We start from the raw sequence: 21,592 nt of genomic DNA, 5'->3' as shown, positions 1-21,592 counted from the left end.
TGAATGTGTAGGGCCACAAGCCTTTCCCTTAAACCCCACAAATCTCATCAAAAAGTCCTATAAAGTACACAATTTTCAAGTTGATTGGCTGAAGGATTTTAAATTACAGGATTGTGATGCAGATAAAAAAAAATCATGACATTTAAAATCTGAACTGAGTATAAGAAGTAATATTCAATGGCTGAAACAAATACCCACTTTAGAACCAGCATACCAAAACACCATGTTGATAGTGATGGCCATAAGGCTACAGTACTGTGATTCCTGAATTTCAGAAAGATGCACAATATGTCACCTTAGGAAAAGAGAATAGTATTTTAGCTGAAGGGCTAAATTTTAACAGTTGTTTGGGATCAATAAAAACTTCCTCATATGACCAACTTAAACCTCCTCTGTTGACTGATGGATGACTAGTGCCCTGAAACAAACTCATTCAAAACAGCATCAGTCTGCAATACACAAATCCGTGTTCATATTTCACATGTAATCTTGACTTCAATCCTCAACCCAAATGATTGGTAAATTCCCTAAGTACAAAACTCATAAACTTCAACCCCACAAAAATATCTTTTGGTTTTTTTAAGAGACTACAATTCACCAAAGGAGTCTAAACTAAAAATATTTGGAAAAGTTCGGTTTTGTGAATAGCTAATAATGCTGTTTTAATAACCAAACTTTCTATCATTGTCAAGCTGTGTATCTGTGTTGCTTTGTACAGAGTTTAACTGAGTATGAATAGTTATGTGTGGTAATGCAGAACAGTGCATGCAGCTCAGTTAGTTACATTACCACACTTTGTAATGCAGAATGTCTGCATGCACATACATGGGCCTACAGGAATTTGTTACAAAAATGAATTCTAATAACATGAATACTTAAGTAAGGTTAATTTCTAGCATAGATGATTATAATAGCAGAACTACTACAACTGTCTCAGCTTCTAACTGATAAGCCTTTGATATAAAGTAAAACAACTAAATTTACAAGATCACACAAAAAGAACAAAGGACTGCAAGTGAAAAGGGAAAACTCACATTTAAAGAGAACAATGTTGTGCAAAGTAAACAGAATATTGACTCTACCAGAGAGAAACATGTTGATGCAATCTTGAAGAAAATTGCTAATAAATTTCCAAATGATGACAGTAATATCACATATGCCTTTGGTGTTTCAATAATACCAATATCATTCTGTTTTCAGAAGGACCTTCACACATGAGGTAGTAAACAATTTAAATCATTAATCAGTAAATATGGAATGTCTAAGATGTCTACATCTGCCAAAGATCAGACTGATGATAGAATTATAACAGCAGAACCAAACATTGAAGCTGAAACATGTCACAAGGCAAGAATGGTTTATGGTAAAACCATTAATAGTTAGAGCTGGCTACCCAAAACACAATATGAGTAATCTATTGGGACTGATTAACCATTATTACAAATAACAGTTTCCTAATTTTCTTATTTTAATATCACTGGCTTTAACTTCACCCATCCACAATAGCAACTGTGAATGTGGATTCAGTGAACAGCATCAAGTTAAGACAGCAGCTAGAAACAGATTGTCATCTGAAAGAGTGGATAACCTAATGAGCAAACTAGAAGATGGCTCAACTGATCAGTTTAACTTCAGTGCTGCATTAAATCACTGAAGAAATGCTAAACTAAGGGAAATATGTGCTTAAAAATAGACAAGAGGTGATTCATAATCTTGTTTACTGTTTCACAATTTTGAAAAGTTTCAGTATTTAACTACTGAAACTGCTGTTTTCATGAGTCTTGTACTGTTTGTTGTTTTTTTTTCTTGTCACACATCTCCTTCTCATTAATCCAGTGTATGTTTCAACTAGGAATTTCATAAACAACATTTTTGTGTTTCTCATTGGTAGGTTTCTGTTCGTTTTTCTCAAGAATGGATCTTAATTTCTCATAGTATTTCCACCAGATGTCTATGTTGAACATCTTGACACAAAATAAACTGGAAAAAAACTAGAATCATTGACACAAACACAAATTTTGAAAGACAAGAAAAATTAAAGAATCCTTTTTATATTAGACGGCCTGGCATAGCCAGGTGGGTTAAGGCGATCGACTTGTAATCTGAGGATCGTGGGTTTGAATCCCGGTTGCACCAAACATGCTCACCCTTTCAGCTATGGAGGTGTTATAATGTGATAGTCAATCCCACTATTTGTTGGTAAAACAGTAGAGTTGGCAGTGGGCAGTGATGACTAGCTGCCTTCCCTCTAGTCTTACACTGCTAAATTAAGGACGGCTAGCACAGATAGCCTCGAGTAGCTTTGTGCAAAACTAAAAAAACAAACAAACCTTTAACATTAGCACAATAAAACCTACATTAAACAGAGATTCCAAATTAAAGGTGAGTAGCCTATGGCTACCATTGGTTGAATCTACAAGAAGTATCTCCACCAATCAGAAACAGGGATAAACCAACCAATCATAAAATGGTCTCCACAATCCATAATAATAGTATAAAGACCAACAATAACACAAATGGAAATTGATATGAAGATGAAAGGTGAAAAACTTTCAAAACATCATACTCTACACTGACATTTTTACCATAGACAGCTGATGTCCATTCATACTAAGTTTCATTACATATCAATAACATCTACATCTGATACACACAAGTCAAACCTTCCAACAACAGCAATAAAAACATTGAAAAATTTATAGATAAATTATTATTATCATGTTTAAAATGTTTCACTATAACTCTCTATTGGCTAAATGATAAACATATATGCGAGTATTGGTGATGAACACTGGAGTGACACAAACATACACTTAATAATGAACAGTAAGAAGTGATAAATAATTAATAACACAAGTATATAACATTTACATGTGTACACAATAAACAAATATGAAATACTTAGCAATGATGAAAGAGAAATGGTATAATTTCTTAATAAGACACATTTCTTGATTATGATACAGCTTCTTTGTACAGTTATTATACACGCTATTTTTAAAGAAAAACTTTCATTGATATTTTTACTGGAATTTGTTCTCTTAAATAGAGGTTTTAAATTTAACTCTACTGACTTTCTCTTCCATTTCCTGATATCAAAACAAATATTATTGAAAATTTACATAATTCTTAGCTTTTCAATGTAGAAGCTTTATGTGTTTCCTTACAATAACATGAACAAAGTGAAGATTACACACAACAGTTAAACATTAATAGCTTCCTTGTGCATTTCCATATAACAATATAACATTGTTGAATGTTACAAACAATTATTAGTTTTTGAATGTAATGGCTTGGTACATTTTCTTAAAGTGACATAAACACCAGTGAAGGCTGATTGTGACAAGAGGAAATCCACTTATACTTTAAACAAAAGTTCAGAGATAATGCTTTTAAGTGGCTTGTTTATTGTTATTGTTTGTTTAACTTAATTACAACATTCTGACCACACGTGTGGTAACTGTCATCTATTGTGTGAAACAGTAAAAAAATACTGGAAGAACATATTGTTCCAATTTAGAAAAACATGAGTGACAAACCTGTATTTTGATTTAAATTAAGGGATGAAAACCATGTTTTAAATTATGCAAGCAAAACAAGAAATTCAAAGTTTTAACATGGAAATCTTACACAAACCTGGTAATGATAACAACTATATAAAGTGTGAATCAGCTCACTCAACAACAATAAACTGGTACATTATCATGCATTTGCAATTCAGCATTCAACATATGCAGTAGCAGTAATTTACAATATCAACTAGAATCAATAACTGCCATATTTGTTAACAAATTTCCTACCCTAAACATACTATCACTAGAATCTTCATGAAATATATAAACAAACTGAATAACAGAAAGAAAGAAAGAAAGAAAGAAACGACAAATTCCATGAAGGAAACAAAATACACACATTCAACTATGGTTAAAGGAGTCTTACCAAATCACGGCCATGTAACCAAAAATATAACATAAATAAGTAGTTACTTTTATTAAAAAACCAAGCACTAAAAAAAAATCAGCTAAGGAGGGTTTATCTGACAACTTCAACAATATGCACTTCCTACAGGTATCAATGTAATCAATGAAACAGCACTTACACAGGCAAAATGGGAGATAACAAAAGCATTAGAATTCAATAACATAACAATCCCACTCATCACACATTCCAAAACACAGCACAATGAATTAGCATTAACAACTTTAAAATTATGCAATGAAAATAATAAAAGAAGCATTAATTATTAGTAAACTAAAACTAAATTTAGATCAAAACAGAAGTCACCCTATACATTTACTAAATTGGAACAAAATGCTTACACAGTATTTATTTGCTATTTCACATAAATATTAAATAAAAATAAACAATTCACCAAAGAGTTGCATCTCCACTTTTATCAGTGAAGGTTATTTACAATTCTTTCTTTTTTAACCCTTTGCATTTCCTTATAAGAATAAAAACATTAATGAAGGTTACATACAATAATTAATTTTTAACTGTAAAAAAGTAAAGCAACTGACTGCATAAAGCAAGAAGTACAAATTGATGCCAGGATAAAGTATTAAGAGGTGTAAAAAATTAGCTAAGTGATTAACTTGTATACTCTTAAATGTAAGATATAAATCATACTGATTAAATACTAGGTCATGTAAACACTGGAGTGAAGCAGTTTCAGTTTCAATAATTATCTTGTTATGTATAAGTGGTGATAATATAGGATCAATACTGCTTAAACACCTGGCTCTGTAAGAGTAATGATACTGTAGTATTAATATCTATTAAGTGGTGATAATATAGGATTAATACTGCTTAAACACCTGGCTCTGTAAGAATAATGATACTGTAGTATTAATACCTATTAAGTGGTGATAATATAGGATTAATACTGCTTAAACACCTGGCTCTGTAAGAGTAATGATACTGTACTATTAATGCCTATTAAGTGGTGATTCTGTAGCAGTAGTCAAACAACAATTTATAGGTATAATGAAGTGATTTATTATGAATGGAGAATACTATGTGCTTTGACAGAGCTTGGTCATACCTGAAGAATAAAGTCCAATTTCCATCCAAAACATGTAGTATGTTCACAAAAAATAAATCACATCATTATGCTTATAAATTTCATTTACCAACTTAACTATATTACCATAATCCACTTCCAAACTCCTGTAACAGCTCTAATAATGTACAGTTAACAGTGATTAAATACTTTGTTGTAAAGCAATGGCAGGGCCAACCAGAGATTAGGTGAAAGGGCAACATATGTAAACACTAGAGTAAAGCAGTTTAAGTTTCAATAACTGGATGTTGGTCAGTATCATTGATGTGGCACTGCTAATCCTAAGTTCAGATAAAGGAGGAAGGTTATGAAAGGAGCTACTAACCTCTCAACACAAAACAAAACTCACTACTACAAAGATCATTAAGAACAATATCTGATGTGTGGAGGAGATGACAGACATATGGAAAATGACATCTTTATGAGGTTATCAAAGCTGCAAGGAAGTTTCCTGTTTAAAAAATTGAATCCTCCATGCCAAAAGAATAACCTACATTGTCACATGGAATGTGAGGATGCCATGCAGTGTTGGTAAATTGGTAAATGTCATCAAGAAAATGGATGAATATGTATTGAATACAAATAATAAATAAGATGAACAGGCAATGACAAGATTTGTACAGATGATGGGGGGTGTGAAAAGCAGGATTATGGTGAGGAAAGAAGTTACAAATGCATTGGTTAGCTGAGAATCTGCATCTGGGAGAATAACAACAGGTAGATATCCATCAGAGCATGTAAACACCATGAAAATTCAATTATATGCACCAACAAATAATGCTGAAGAAAATGCAAAAGATGCATTTTGCAACAGATTCAGTGATGTGACAGATGGTGTACAAAGGCATTATGTGGTAATACTTATGGGTTTTCTTCAATGTTCATGTGTCTAATATGTGGACTGGGTGTTTGGCACAAGATAATTGGGTGTTCTGCACCAAACAACTATAAAAAAACAAAAGTAAAATAATTGTAAAATGTAAAAGTTAATCAAGGTAAAAACTACTTTAAAAAGCAGATAAAAACTTAAATAGAATTAAAAAAGCTAATGGCCCTTAAAAATGTTAAAACACAAGTATGGTAGGCAGTGTCACCATCCCCAATGACACTGTCCAGTGTCAGGGACAAACCCATAGAAAAGCCATGTCTAAAATGGTGCTGTCTTTCACAATCATAATGACAGTAAAATGTGGGCTATTGGTATTTGAGTGTCACAAAGACCACATACTAGTGCATCAGTCCCTGAAAAAACAAAACAATGAGTTAAAAACTATGATTAATATCTAGTCTTGCCAGAACAACTTCCAATCCTTACAAAAAATGAAATGGCCAAAAAGCAGTAGAAGGTTTGATCTGAAAAATCTTGTTATCACATTGCTCACTCCAAGTCGACTATCAATTGGTGCAGAGCCAAGCCTTGAATACAGGACTTTAGTCTGTATATGGGACAGGCACAGCAATAATAGCACACAGGAAGTGGACTTAGCTACAGTGTCAGCAAGATCATTCCCATGATTACTGATATAACCTGTTATCTAGAGAAACCTGATAGAAACAGAAGGTAAAGAAAAATGGACTAGTTGATTTTGAATATCGATTAAAATAGGGTGAGAATGAATGTGAAGTGATTCTTGGGCTGGTAGAAAGCTAAAGAGTCAGTGTAAACAGCACAGTTGGTGTGCTGCATAGCTTCTATGTGATCCAGTGAAAGAGAAATAGCATACAACTCAGCAGTGAACAAAAAATTGTAGAGAGGATTCTGTGAGCAAACAATGAGCCACAACAAATCATGGCAGAGAACACAGAGTCAACTGATTGTGAACCATCTGTATAAATGGGAATGGAAGAATGGTTTGAAAGATGTTTGGCAAAAGGAAAATAGTACTCCCAATCAAAAGTATCCACCTTTCTCAGATGACTCAAATAAAGATTGCAGGGGAAGATAGCAATAAGTCATAGGAGGATTGGCTGATCAATGGAAACAGCAACATAGTAAAATGACACACCCAATTCATGCACCTGGATACGAAGACCAAATGAAATGGCAGACCATTTACACTGAAACAGCATAGTTCACACACACAACCCCACGTAGGATGCTGTGGTAAGGACCAAAGTTTTGAATCATATAGTAAAGAAAGTAAAGAAAAGAACATCCCAAGAAACTAAAATTCAAAAAAATTTCACTTTAGTTCCAAAATTCATCCTCAATCTTCATTTAATCACTTTTTCACAATTCGATAAATTTCTTCAGAAGCATCTATATTCATTCTACATTAACATAAATACTTTATTATCTGCTCTATCCAGTGGTTGATTGATTGATTGATTGATTTAGTGTTTTATGGCACAAAGCAGCGAGGCTATCTGCGCCAGACATTCAGTAAAAATGTAAAAAAAAAATAAAAATAAATAAATAAATGTAGTAATAGACATAAATGGAAATGAAGGTAAAACAAAAAAGTATAAAACCAATGTTGACACCTAGTCTACAATGTTAAGTTAGAAGGCAGAGTATAAGAAGTTGTAAGGTATTTACTCTAGCAAAAAGGTAATGATCATAACCCGCCAGGAAGATTAACAGGTAACTTCAAGAACCACCGTCAATCACCTAAAGTTGGCCTTTCCAGTCCTGGTTCCGGGTTATGTGTCATAGCAGCTATTATCAAAATGTAAAAGAATAAAAGTTTTAAAATACACTCCGCAAAATCGTAATAATGAGTAGCCAAATGTCCAGTAAAAAGATAAAGTCAAGTAAATGGAGTAAAATTTGTAAAAGTAAATGAAGGTAAAAACAAAACAGTAATTAAAACAGAAAATGGTGTAAAAACCAATGGTGACATCCAGTCTTCAAAGTTGTAAAATATTTACTGTAGCAAAATGTTAATGATCATAACCCACCAGGAAGACTAACAGGTAAGTTCAAGAACCACCGTCAATCACCTGAAGTTGGCCTTTCCAGTCCTGGTTCGGGTTATGTGTCATAGCAGCTATTATCAAAATGTAAAAGAATAAAAGTTTCAAAAGACACTCCATAAAATCGTAATAATGAGTAGCCAAATGTCCAGTAAAAAGATAAAAGTCAAGTAAATGGAGTAAAATTTGTAAAAGTAATTGAAGATAAAAGCAAAATGGCAATTAAAACAGAAAATGGCGTAAAAACCAATGTTGACATCCAGTCAACAAAGTTGTAAAGAACTACCTGTAGCAGAATGGTAATGATCGTAACCCACCAGGAAGACTAACAGGTAAGTATAAAAACCACCGTCAGTCACCTGAAGTTGGTCTTTCCAGTCCTGGTTCCGGGTTATGAGTCAATATGGCCAGGATTAAAAGTTAAGTAGTAAAAGTGTGAAATGATATGCAGCAAAGTATAATAACAACTTCGCCAGGATGACTAACGAGTAGTTCAAGCGGATAGTTCAAACAGGAGCGTTAGTCACCTGAAGTTGGCCTTTCCAGTCCTGGTGTCGAGTTATTTAATGTTCTGGCCATTGTCCAATGTCAAATTGAAGGAGAGAGATTAAAACTGTAAAAAAGGAACCACAATTAAAAAGGTGTAATGAATAAATATGCAACACTTAAATGAGATTAAAAAGGTTAATGGCCATTAAAAAATTAAAAACATTATCAAGGTGGACAGAGTCACCATCACCAATAACTCTGTCCAATGTTACAGATTGACCCTGGGAAAAAATATGTTTAAAATATTGCCGTCGTTGAGAATTGTAACGATGGCAAAAAAGGAAAACGTGGCTGATAGTGATTTGAGTGTTACACAAACTACACATTGGTGCATCAGTTCCAGATAAAAGAAAATGATGAGTTAAAAAACTGTGACCAATGCGTAGCCTAGTGAGAACAACTTCCTCCTTCCGAACTTCACGGAAGCTAGATGGCCAAAGTCCAATTTTGGGTTTGATTTGAAAAAGTTTGTTGTCACATTGCTCATTCCAAGTGGACTGCCAGCTGGCACGGAGCCGAGCCTTGAAGACAACACCATAGTCCATGTACAGAATAGGCAGAGGAGTGATGGTGCTGAAGCAGACATATTTAGCTGCCATGTCTGCAAGCTCATTCCCTCAAATACCAACATGGCCTGGTATCCAGAAAAACTGGATTGAAGTAGCTGCTAATGAGAAATGGGCCAGTCGGTTTCGAATATCAGCGAGAATAGGATGTGAGCTAACATGTAGCGATTCCAAGGCAAGTATAGAACTAAGCAAATCAGTATAAATAGTGCAGTTGGAGTACTGCTCAGCTGCAATATGATCCAGGGCAAGAGATATGGCATACAGTTCAGCAGTGAACACAGAAGCTGTAGAAGGGATTCTGCGCGCAACTACTGACCCACAGCAAACTATAGCAGAGCCCACTGAATTACCTGATTTGGAACCATCTGTATAAATGGGAACTGAATGATTGTTTGAAAGATATTCATTGAATAAAAGATGGTACTTCCAATCTGGAGTATCTACCTTTTTTAGGTGACTGAAAGAAAGGTCACATGGTGGGATGGGCCGACCTGTGGAATCTGCAATGTTATCCAAGGACAGACCCAATTCATCCAATTGCTCCCGGATGCGAAGGCCAAACGGAGCAATGACAGAACGTCTGTTCTGAAAAGTACTGCCCACCGAGGAAGGAAAACACATTTCCAGGTGGGATGCTTTGGTAAGGAATGAAGTTTCGAAGTATATTGTAAAGATAGTTGCAAACGGCGAAGGTGTAGAGAAGGTTCATGAGATTCAATGTATATACTTTGAACTGGAGAGGTACGGAAAGCCCCAGGGCAGAGTCAAAGTCCTTGGTGATGAACGGGGTCCAGCATCTTTAAGGCCGAGGGTCTGGCAGAGCTATAGACCATTGATCCATAATCGAGTTTCGATCTAATAAGAGCACGATATACCTTTAACATTGAACAGCGATCTGCCCCAACTGGTAGAAGAGAGAACACGGAGGATGTTCAGTGCTCTTGTGCATTTGACCAAAGCTGCTTTAAGTGTGGTATAAAGGTCAGTTTACGATCAAAGATAAGCCCCAAGAACTTGGTCTCGGGACCACTGGCAGCAAAACTTCACCGATATGAAGTTCAGGATCAGGGTGAATACCCAGTCGGCGGCAAAAGTGCAGGCATACAGTTTTGGAGAGAGAGAAATTAAAGCCGTTCGCCAGAGTCCACTTCCATTACACAATTGAGGGCGGTTTTAGTTGCCGCTCAATATATCTCATGTTTGATGACTGACATGAGATGTGAAAGTCGTCGACATACAGCCCATTCGCAACAGTGAGAGGGAGTTGTTCAGTGATGGCATTTATCTTTATACTGAAGAGTGTAACACTCAATACACAGCCTTGAGGGACTCCAAGTTCCTGTACAAAAGAACGGGAAAGTGTCGAACCCACACGAACTTGGAATCTCCTGTCCATTAAAAAAATTTTAATAAACATGGGTAGATGGCCACGTAACCCATATGTATGGAGGTCTCAAAACGCCATACCTCCATGTTGTGTCGTAAGCCTTCTCTATGTCAAAGAATATTGATACAAGATGTTGGCGGTTGAGAAAGGCTTCTCTGATAGATGTTTCAAGGCAATTAGGTGGTCTGTGGTGGAGTGCTGTCGACGGAACCCACACTGGGTGGGCGAGAGGAGGTTGTTTGATTCAAGGAACCAAACAAGACGAGCATTAACCATCCTTTCTAATGTCTTACAGAGACAGCTCGTCAAAGCAATTGGACGGTAGTTTGAAGGAATCTTGGGATCTTTCCCTGGCTTAGAGAAAGGTAAAATAATATCCTGGTGCCAGGCATCAGGAAAAACATTCTCCTGCCAGATCCGGTTGAAAACAATCAGAAGGACATCAAGAGAAGCAGGAGATAGATGGTGCAGCATGTCATAATGAATATCATCAGGTCCAACAGACGTACTGGCAGACCGATGAAGGGCCATTTTTAGTTCCACCAGGGTAAAGGGACAATTATAGTCAAAGAAACAGTCAGTTCGAAAGGAAAGAGGTGATTGCTCTGCGCGAGTCTTGATGGCCAGGAAGGTGGAGGAACAAGCAGAAGTGCTAGATACCCGGCAAAAGCTTTCACCTAGAGTGTTAGCGATGTTCCGAACATCAGTCACCTCCTGACCGTCAGAGAGTAAGATCGAGAGGGGGATAGAATTGTAGTGTCCATTAACCTTTCGAATCCTGTCCCATATGATCTTAGAACTGGTGGTAGAAGATATACTGGTTGTGAACTTAATCCAAGATTCCTTCTGGCTGTGACGTCTTACCCACCTAGCATGTGCACGGGCCCGTTGGAAAGCAACCCGGTTTGAAAGTGTGGGATATCTACGAAAAGTATCCCAGGCCCGCTTTTGAGCCTTCCGTGCTAAGTGGCAAGCAGGATTCCACCACAGACGAGGATATCATGGAAAACGTGTCGAGGTTTTAGGAATACACTGAGCAGCTGCATGTGTAATACAGTCAGTTACCGCTGCTACACAGTCGTCTATTGATGGCTGATTTATGATGGCAGGATCAAGTTCTGCGAGAGCAGTGAAAGTAAAGGTAAAGGACTGACTAGGTGCATGAAAGTAAGTGGAAGAACCAGTATTGAAAAGAGAAAGATTGTGATCAGAGAGCATCCGCTCTACAGATCGGCCCCTCCCATCAATAATAGCACTTCCCCAGAGGGGATGATGTCCATTAAAATCCCCTAGGATTAGAAATGGAGATGGCAATTGTTCAAAAAGAGCATCAAGATCTGATTGATCATATGTCTTTCCAGGGGACAAGTACAGAGAACAAACAGTGATGGTATGACCCAAGGAAACACGGATGGCTACAGCCTCCAAGGGTGTGTTGAGTGACAAAGACAGGGTGGGAACGTGTTGATCAACCAACAGTGCCACCCCTCCATGTACTCGACCATCACACAACCTGTCATTTCTGTACAGAGAAAACTGCCGAATGGAGACAGTATCAGCAGTTTTGAGAAATGTTTCTTGTAAAGAAAGACAAACAGGATGGTAGGAAGCAATCAGCGTTTTGATATCATCCAGATTAGAACGTAAACCTCGACAGTTCCATTGTATCAAGGTGGCCATTTTAAGAACGGGTAGGTGAAGTGGCTGGAGAACCCTTCGATTTACGACCACGTCTTTTTTCTTTACTGTCTTTAGTCGGAGGAGGTCTATCAACCTCCATGGATCCCGCTCTGTGTCGGGTGGGCAGGTTTTTGTTATTGGAAGGGGAAACCAGTGACTGAGGACGCGAACGAATAATTGTTTTGTCTCTTGTGGTGGGAGAAAAGATGTATCAGAAGAAATGCCTGTATTTGAAAATGAAGGACGTGGATCTTGAGGTTTGTTGGAAGGTATGGGAGGAACAGAGATAGGTGTGGAAGTCGATTCATCAACCTTTTTAACCATGGAGGTCAAAAGGCTTTTCATTTGTTTTGAAAACGATTCTCTTGGAGGCACAGAGATCTGTCTGCACTCCCACTGTAGTTGTGGAATGAAGTGCAGCAGCATATGTCCGAGATGGAGTTGTGGACAGCAATTTCCGAGCCTCAGGATAACTAATGTTATGTGTCGTTTTCAAACGCTGCACCTCTTTTCCTCCAACCATTTTGGGCAAGAATGAAAGTAAGAGGGGTGAGAACCATTGCAGTTTACGCAAAGTGGGTTTATGTCACAGTCATAGGCATCGTGGTCCTTGCCTCCACAACGAGCACATGTCAGGGAACCACGACAGGATGTCTTTGAGTGGCCGAATCTCTGACATTGGAAACATCGAAGAGGGTTTGGTATGTATGGCGAACACTGCAAATGAGATAACCTGCCTTGATGGTGGCAGGTGCACGTGGTGAAGTAAATGTTAAAACGAGGGTATTTGTTGGCAGTGTAATTCCATCTTTGCGAGTGGAGATGCGCCTCACTGCAGAAACTCCTTAAGTGGAGAGACCAGCGAGAATCTCTGACTCGGGAACGTTCTTCAAATCCCTTTCAACAATAACTCCTCGTGAAGAATTCAAGGTAGCATGAGGTGTAACCTCAATAGGTATATCCCCAATTGCCTTTGAATTCAAGAGGAGTTCACTGTGTTGGGATGTGGATGTTTCAACCAATATGTCACCAGATCGAAGTTTCTTTACTGATTTTGGAGAGCCAGCAAGTCCCTCTAGTCCCTTTTGAATAAAAAAAGGGGACATTTGCCCTAAAGGTTTTCGAAGAGAATGTAATATAAGAAAATGAGGTGCGTGTGTTACTGATGTTGAAGATTGCTGTTCTGAGTATTCAAGGCGTGGTCGCACCCATTGACTGTTTTTTACAATTTTATTTAAATTTTTAGAGGATCCATAGGAAAAAGAAAAAAATTTCGGTACCCACTGACCCCACCCACTATGGAGCCCTACAAGGGGACGCACTACAAAGTCACGCAAGGACAATGCAGCAACGCCAGGGTTTCGTGAGCACTATACCCAAACACCAGCATCAGGCACAATGTCCACAACACCCGTTGAGAATTTCCAACACTGGTACTTGGTTGACTTCTATAAGAAAATATAAACTTATGCTTTGAAATGAGCAGAAAAATCGTAAAACGAATTCAATAAATAAGTTCTCTACACTTGAGCCTCCCATATCCTTTTTAAAAATTTCTTCTTTGTGAATTACATCAAATAAATGTTACAAAATGAGAAAATATAATTTCTAAAACATATCTGAATTAAAAATTGTTGAAACAGCCAAAATTATTATTTTCACTTCAGTTTTGAAATTTATGTGCATGTGCACACTCAATATCAGAAAGAAGTTCAATAGCCATGTTAGTATTAATTGTTACAAAGCAATATGGATAATCTAGAATACATACTACATAATTACCCTGTTACGTAGCAACATGATAATGTTACACAGATTAATTACCTTGTTGGGTGGCAGTGGTTAGAGAAAGGTGTTAACATTTATTAATTACATTTTCATGTAGGAATAATGGTAGACTATGGTTAGTACCAATTAATTACCTTGTGCTAAGAGTTGGTAAAGTAGGTATAACACTGATTATTTACCTTGTTATGAATAAGTATGGTAAAGTTAGTAAAAGGTTCTCACTCATCTTTATATGCAAGAGTAACAGGAAGACAGAATAAGGGACAGTGGGAAACTATAAGTAAGAGTATAATTAATTTGGTTGTGTTAAACAAGTAAGAAACAGACCAATCTTAATACAACTTGACTAATTACCAGAGAGCATTTCTCTTGGATCTGATATTTGGCGAGAAGTTCCTGACGTTTTCTTTCTCTATGTTGTTGTGGGCTTTTGCCCTTATCTACAGATGGAGGTCTGCAGGAATGCCTACTGACATCTTTCCCTACACCAGGCAGAAAAAATGTGGTCGAAAAGTATACAGGCAGGAATGAAAGGTGAGGGTGATAACAAAACAAAATTATAAATAGAAACAAAATGCCTGAGGATGACTTACAATAGCAGGTAAATTCTTAACACATGATATTACACAGTGGAGGAGAAGTTTCTAAGATAATTTTGAATGCTAAATGGAAATAGACCATTAGTACAATGTTACAAAACCATGTTGATCTTGCAGGAAAATTTGAACCTCTTATACAACTACCTTGATCTAGTTTCTTATAGTAGAACATGCTTGGAGAGACTTAATTCTCAACACAGTTCATGCAGTATCTTGTGTTAGACCATAGTTTCAGATGGTGCAATTAGTGACTTCTATAAACTATACAAAAGTGTAAATTTAGCTTGTTTAAAAGGGAAGGGGGAATTTCTCTTTCTTTAGAAGAAAAATTAAGGATAGTGAGCTTCACTGGAATAAATGCATTATCAAATAAAAAGAAGTACAATACATTTACCAATTCTTGTGTATGCAGCGGGGGCATCAAAACAACTTTCATCCACAACACAAGCTCTGATGTTATCATCCACTATTGGTGTGACCCCAGGAACAGATTCATCCAATCCAAAAATATTTCCAAATGTAATACGAGCATTTAACACATGAAACAATGGTATTTCTGAAAAGGAAAATTGTAATAATGTGAATATATATATATATTGCACAAAAAATAAAAGCATTTCACAGAAATAATTTATTTTTAAATGAGTAATATATGTCATAGTTTAAAGGAATAGTCAGTAGTAACTGTAATCAGCTAAGCTCAGAGTGATGGCCAGTAGTAACTATAATTAACTAAACATACAGGAACAGCCACAGTGATGGCCAGTAGTAACTATAGTTAACTAAACATACAGGAACAGCCATAGTGATGGCCAGTAGTAACTATAATTAACTAAACATACAGGAACAGCCACAGTGATGGCCAGAAGTAGCTGTAATTAACTAAACATACAGGAACAGCCACAGTGATGGCCAGAAGTAGCTGTAATTAACTAAACATACAGGAACAGCCAGTAGTAACTAAAACTCATTTAAGCTTACAGGAACATGCAGAAGAAATTGTAACTAACTAGCTAAGCTCATAGAAAGAGCATTAAAAACAGGAATTTCTTCTTTTTTTTCAACCAGTTAGTTTAAAACTTGAACAAAGCTTGCTCTTTAGCTAAAGTTATCTAGTTCAATAGTTTCAATGGTGATTTTAAAAGATCATGTTATTGACTTAGGTAACCATTTTCATACAAAACTTCATTCTTATGGAAACAGCACAAATTTTGAAGTATCAGAAAATAAAGTAAGACATGCTAAGTTTTTATTAACATATGAGGATTTTAAACAGATATTCTAAAGTACATAAAATGAAAAAAATAAATGTACACATTTCACAAACTTAAAGTAAAAAGTTGAGATCGTCAAAATAAGTCTACATTTCAAAAATGGTTTTCAAGGCTGCTTAGGTTACGAAAATATTTAGTATTCTTTTCATCCTTTAAATACCAATAATCAGAAATTACAGATAGTTTTGTTGTTTGGATGTATTTGATATACTATTGATTGTGGTATAAGTTTGAAATGAATAACAAAACTAGCCATAACACTTTAAACCCTCATGCACAACACTCACCAATCTTGACTGGAAAACCAGAAGGAAGTTGCAGTGTTATAAAATCCCGAAGTTTTGCAAAGTGAGTACTGCTAATAGCCATGAGATCAATTATAGGTAATATCTACACAAAGAAACATCCAACACAATTAGATAGAACAAACTGAAGTATTATAACTTACTGAACTGAACATTTATACATCTTCTTAAAGAAAGACTTCCACTCTTATGAACACAAATATATTTGATTTTCACAATCATATCACACAATACAAAAACTGGCATCTTGTTTCAAGTTGTTCTTCAGCAAGTAAACTTTGAAGAATATACAATTCATAATAATAGCTTACTTCTCTGCTAGTCAGAAGTAACTACAACAATTACAAAATATTGTAATATCTTATCCATCATTAGCCTTGACTCTCAACACCAAAATGGCATACCTGTTCTGGAAGTGAAAGAGGATAGTTTTCAGCTAACCAGAGGTTTGCTTTAAATTTTTGAATTTTGGATGATACTTCTCGAGGCCTTCCAATATCTTTGTTACATAGATCAACACTGGAGTCAAAGTACTCCTCAGCTGTTATATGGCAAGGGTTTCCCCAACGTTCTCGTGTATCCTGAAAAACACAAAACATGTAACCTTAACAGTAATAAAAAAAAGTAAATAGAAAAAAGTTCTAAAGAAGATTTAACCATTACAAAAATTATTCATCAAGCATTATTATTCATGTATTGCATAATTACTTTCAGTAGATTTCACCATATATCTTCTATTTAACTTGCAAGATAAAAAAAGGCAAAGAAAATTTTAAATAAAAATTTCCGTAAGACATCAAACCTACTCCATTAAGAAAAGAGGTTAATTCTCTTTCTTCCATCTCCACAATTCCAAGAAATGAGTGAAGTGGAGAACGAGCAGAATGCTGGTGAATCTTGTCAGCTTCTGTTAGGTGTTCTGTCCGAGTCCTTGTAATCAGCTCAACATTGTTAGCTCCAAACACCTACAATTATAACTCACTATTAAACAGTAGTCAGACAGAATTATTTTACTTTTCCACAAAACCAGTTTCCAATGACTCAAACTAACACATCACAACCGTCTGCGTTATCTTACCTTACAATTATATCCATTAACTAGTTCAGTCTTGTCAGTCCTCCAGCCCCACAGCCCTGATTTGCACCTGTGATAACACAAAGTTTCTGTAACTAACAGTTCTGAACTGTTAATAATTCTTTCAAACTTAAAACATTTTACTAAATCTTGCAAACAAAACAACCTTTATTCTAAAATGTCCAAGCTGTCTATGCAAACTCTGTTTATAGCTTGCAAGATGTATTAAACATCATAATAGTTTGTTATTATTACTAATCACTTTCCTCTGATACCATCATCCTTTCTCTTTAATAATAATAATAAAATACTTTTACCCTACCCCTTTACTTTGGCAGAGACAAATATCTCCCAGTGTACTGAGAAATATGCATCCCAGCAACAATTAATGGGTTAAAAAGAGCATTGCATCAACTTTGATTAGTTAGAGCATGAGAACAAAAAGAAAAAAGTTAAAATTACCATCTTGTAATCTTCAGGGTTGAATCAGATAGTTATAACAATGCCAAAAATGTGAAATTTTTATATCCTACAAGGATAAAAAAATGCCAGTAAATATATATCAGCACCATAATTTGGGGCCACATGCTTTGGTGAATCATCACTGTAGACTTCATATCACACAGTAATTTTACTTTGCAATAAAAGTTTCAAGTAAAGATCAATTACAACAACAAGCTCAGTAACTAAGCATACAGTGTGTTATTAATGTCACAAGCACGTACTCATGCTGAGTCAAGTAATCTATGAAAGGAATTTTGTGTCTGATGGGTACACACTTACATTATAATGTTAACATTTTCTTCTTATACTGAAAATGTATTTCTGATAGCTACTTACCTTTTCCTTATGCAAAGCTATCTTGATCTTCTTCTGCCATCTAAGCATTGCTAAAACATTTTTGCAATCAGTGCACCAGTCAACATATCCCATAATTTTATGCCATTTCTGATCATGTACTGCACCAACTATACTGGCACAGCTAACTCCCTCTGCTATCTGCAGCCCAACATGGTAGGTGGTTTGGGAGCTCAACTCATAATCTGAGGTTGTAAGTTTGAATCCCTGTCACACCAAACATACTTGCCCTTTCTGCCATGGGGGCATTATAATGTGACAGTCAATCCTACTATTTTACTACTGGTAAAAAAGTGGCCCAAGAGTCAGCATTGGGTGGTGATGACTAGCTGCCTTCCCTCTAGTCTCACACTGCTAAATTAGGGTGTGTTTTCTTATAGCAAAGCCACATCGGGCTATCTGCTGAGCTCACCGAGGGGAATTGAACCCCTAATTATAGTATTGTAAATCTGTAGAGATACTGCTGTACTAACGGCAGGCTGCTAAATTAGGGACTGCTAGCCCTAGTGTAGCTTTGTGCAAAGTTCAAAAACAATCCTCACTTTTGAGAATTAGCAGGTCCTAAAAGAAGAAAACTGGCCATGAGAAGAAAGAGTGTAATTATCTATAAAAATACATTTTTCAGAGTAAGAAAAATGTTAACTCCTGATACAGATTTACCTTCTTTCACACAAAGCTAAAATTCCAGATTGCAAAGACAGATGGGCCAGTTTAGGCACACAGTGAAACCAATCAGAAAGTGACAAAACAAACAGGTATGCTCCCAGATAAACTAAACAGTACTGCCTGTTACAAATAATATAGGCTAATTTTCCAATACAATATTATTCTATATTTGAACTCATAAGAGATACAAGTAGCAAATATTAGCTCTACTAACACCGTATCATTACATAAAAGCACTGTTACCTGTTGCAGATAGTAAAGATTACATCTAATGATACATTAGAATTTATTTAATCACTAAGAACAAAAAATATTTACCTACCTTTCAAAGTTAATTTTTTCAGTATCAACATATGTTGTCACAATAGGTGTTGTGAGACGTGCAGATATTGCCTCTGGTGATGGACGGATAATTCCTGTCATGTCTGCTAGTTGTACCGGAAGGACTCGCATGTTTTCCATGTAAACCTGAGAAAGCTCATGGTCAACTTCCATCATAACAGCACTGTTACCTGATACAAACAGTAAATATTACATCTACTGATATATTATCATTCTGTAAAAATGTTACTACCTGTTACAGATAATGAATGCTACATTCACTGGTACAGTATCATTCTAAAACATCACTGTTACCTCTTACATAAAGATAATAAGTATATCAACTACTGGTACAGTATCATTCTGTAACACCAGTGTTACCTGTTATAAGGAGTGGAAATCCACTATATGCTTTTAATAAAAGTCCAAAGCTTTTGAGTCAATTATTTATTCTATCTGTTTCATCTCTCAAGGTTAAAGTTATGAACAAATAGATAGCTTAAGCATGAGCAGCCCTCTGTCACCTGGATTATGTGAATTCTGTATCAACAAAATAGAATGGCCATTAACACAGCTCCACACCCTCCCAGATTTTGGTTTAGATATATCAACAGTGTATTTTGTGAATTTGAAGACAACAACCATCAACAGTCATTTCTACAGCACAAACAACATTCACTCTAACATCAAATTCACTCATGAAAAAAAAGAGAATGAAAACCAGGTTTTAAATCACATGACCATAACAATAAAAAGAAACTCAACCAGTTTTAACATAAAAATGTTCCATAAACCTGGTAATGATAACTATATAAAGTGTAACTCAGCCTGCTCAACTCAACAAAAAATAGCATGTTATCATGCATTCACAACACAGTATTTAACACATAAAGTAGCAGCAATCCACAGTGTGAACTACAATCAATATCTGACATATTTATTAACAAATGTTACCTTCCAAAATGCACTGTCACTAGAACCTTAGCCAAGTATAAAAAACTCAATAAGAGAAAAGAGAAAGGGAAAACAACATAAACTCAGACACATTAATTGTTGCCTTACCATATCATAATTTGTAACCAAAAACATCATAAACATTTGGAAACAAATATCAAATAAGCTCAAAAGCAGCAGCAGAGATACTTTTATTCACAAACCAAATGCTAATATCAAAGCTCACCTTAAGAAAGTTTATTCTGACATCTTCAACAATAGAAACATGTACAAGTATTGATGTGATCGGCATGATAAAACTTACATAGGCAAAAGGAGCACAATAGAAGCATTAAAATCAAATAATATACCATAATCTTCCCTTACACATTAATTGAACAGCAAAACAAGTCAACATCCAATTAAGATTAACAACTTTAAGATATTATGCAATGTAAACAATATTAATAGAAGCAAAATAAAAGATGCATTAATTATTCGTGAACTAAAACCTAATTTAAATCAAAACAGGTGTCATCCTAAATGTTTGATAACTTGGAATAAAATGCTCATGCAGTATTTCATAAAATAGAAACAGTTATCCAATGATGGCCACACAAGTAGTCAAAACATTGCAACAAATGTTTAAGGAAAATAATCAATTCAAAAGCTGTACCTTGATAATTTTATTTAAGGTAATGTTACCTGTTACAGATAGTAAATATTACAAGTACTAGTACAGTACCATTCCATAATACCACTGCTACCTGTTAAAATAGCGAATATTACAGCAACTGGTACACTAACATTCTATAATAGTACCACTTCCTGTTACAAATAATTAGTATTACATCTCTTAGTATGTTATTATCCTATAAAACATTGTTACCTTTTACAAATAGTAAATATTACATCTACTGATACAATATCATTCTAGCACAGTGCTGTTACCTGTTACATATAGTAAACATTACATTTACTAATACAGTACATACACTCAAGTTTAAACATAGCTATGAGGATGAAGTATTGGAACAATCTAACTGTAAGACATTCACCCAATCTGAAAAGAGTAGGGGTAATACAGTTATGAAATAGATGAACCTTTCAAGTAACTAGAAAAAAAGTAGGTAATAATACAGCTATCAGGTGAATGAACCACTAGAGTAACCATAAAACATTCAAACAATCAATATTAAGAAAGAGTAATACTACATGGCTTAAGCTTTGTAGCCCAACGTTTTAAGCCTATCAATACAATATCACAAAAGACTTTCTGTTAAGCCTAATTATTTTTCTATAAAACACCTACAAAAGTAAGAGTCACAGCAGTTATAGGTTAATAAAAGATTCAATCATTTGGCTTTAGTTGTGAAAAACCAATCAAATATTTGTTTTTACTAAGAAGAGCTTTCCATAATATGAGTATATAGATGCTTTGAAAATCTACAATAACTTTGAAATATTAAAACAGAATAAAGTGATGCAGTAACTTTCATGAGCATGTTATTACCATGCAGCTGGAAGATGTAGCTCCGGTTGCACCTTACAACACTAGGGGGTGTGCAGGCTGCATGCAGTAGTAAAATTTGTGTTAGTTACCATAAATA

The 21,592-nt window shown here is 35.5% G+C and overlaps 1 protein-coding gene across 24 annotated transcripts in view; it reads right to left on the bottom strand.

Annotated features, from left to right (window-relative positions):
• Positions 1–21,592, bottom strand: part of LOC143244761 (ankyrin repeat domain-containing protein 13D-like) — a 95,168-nt gene that overhangs the window by 11,326 nt on the left and 62,250 nt on the right. For 10 of the 24 annotated variants that reach the window (XR_013025309.1, XM_076490024.1, XM_076490029.1 and 7 more), the window contains 7 exons: positions 21,496–21,552; positions 19,051–19,240; positions 17,208–17,274; positions 16,936–17,094; positions 16,534–16,710; positions 16,112–16,214; positions 14,945–15,106 (listed from right to left, as the gene is read on the bottom strand). Coding sequence is in view for 16 of the 24 variants with exons in the window: in XM_076490024.1 (XP_076346139.1) it covers positions 14,945–15,106; positions 16,112–16,214; positions 16,534–16,710; positions 16,936–17,094; positions 17,208–17,274; positions 19,051–19,240; positions 21,496–21,552 (915 nt within the window). In the remaining 8 variants the exon portion in view is untranslated. Of the gene's footprint in view, positions 1–14,305; positions 14,434–14,944; positions 15,107–16,111; positions 16,215–16,533; positions 16,711–16,935; positions 17,095–17,207; positions 17,275–19,050; positions 19,241–21,495; positions 21,553–21,592 lie in introns of all 24 variants that reach the window. The other 14 variants (XR_013025306.1, XR_013025302.1, XR_013025304.1 and 11 more) reach the window with 3 other exon arrangements.

The sequence above is a fragment of the Tachypleus tridentatus genome, chromosome 2, assembly GCF_004210375.1.
Source record: "Tachypleus tridentatus isolate NWPU-2018 chromosome 2, ASM421037v1, whole genome shotgun sequence".
Lineage (NCBI taxonomy): Eukaryota > Metazoa > Arthropoda > Merostomata > Xiphosura > Limulidae > Tachypleus > Tachypleus tridentatus.
The sequence above is the reverse complement of the archived record's forward strand: the minus strand, read 5'-3'. Positions and strand labels throughout refer to the sequence as shown.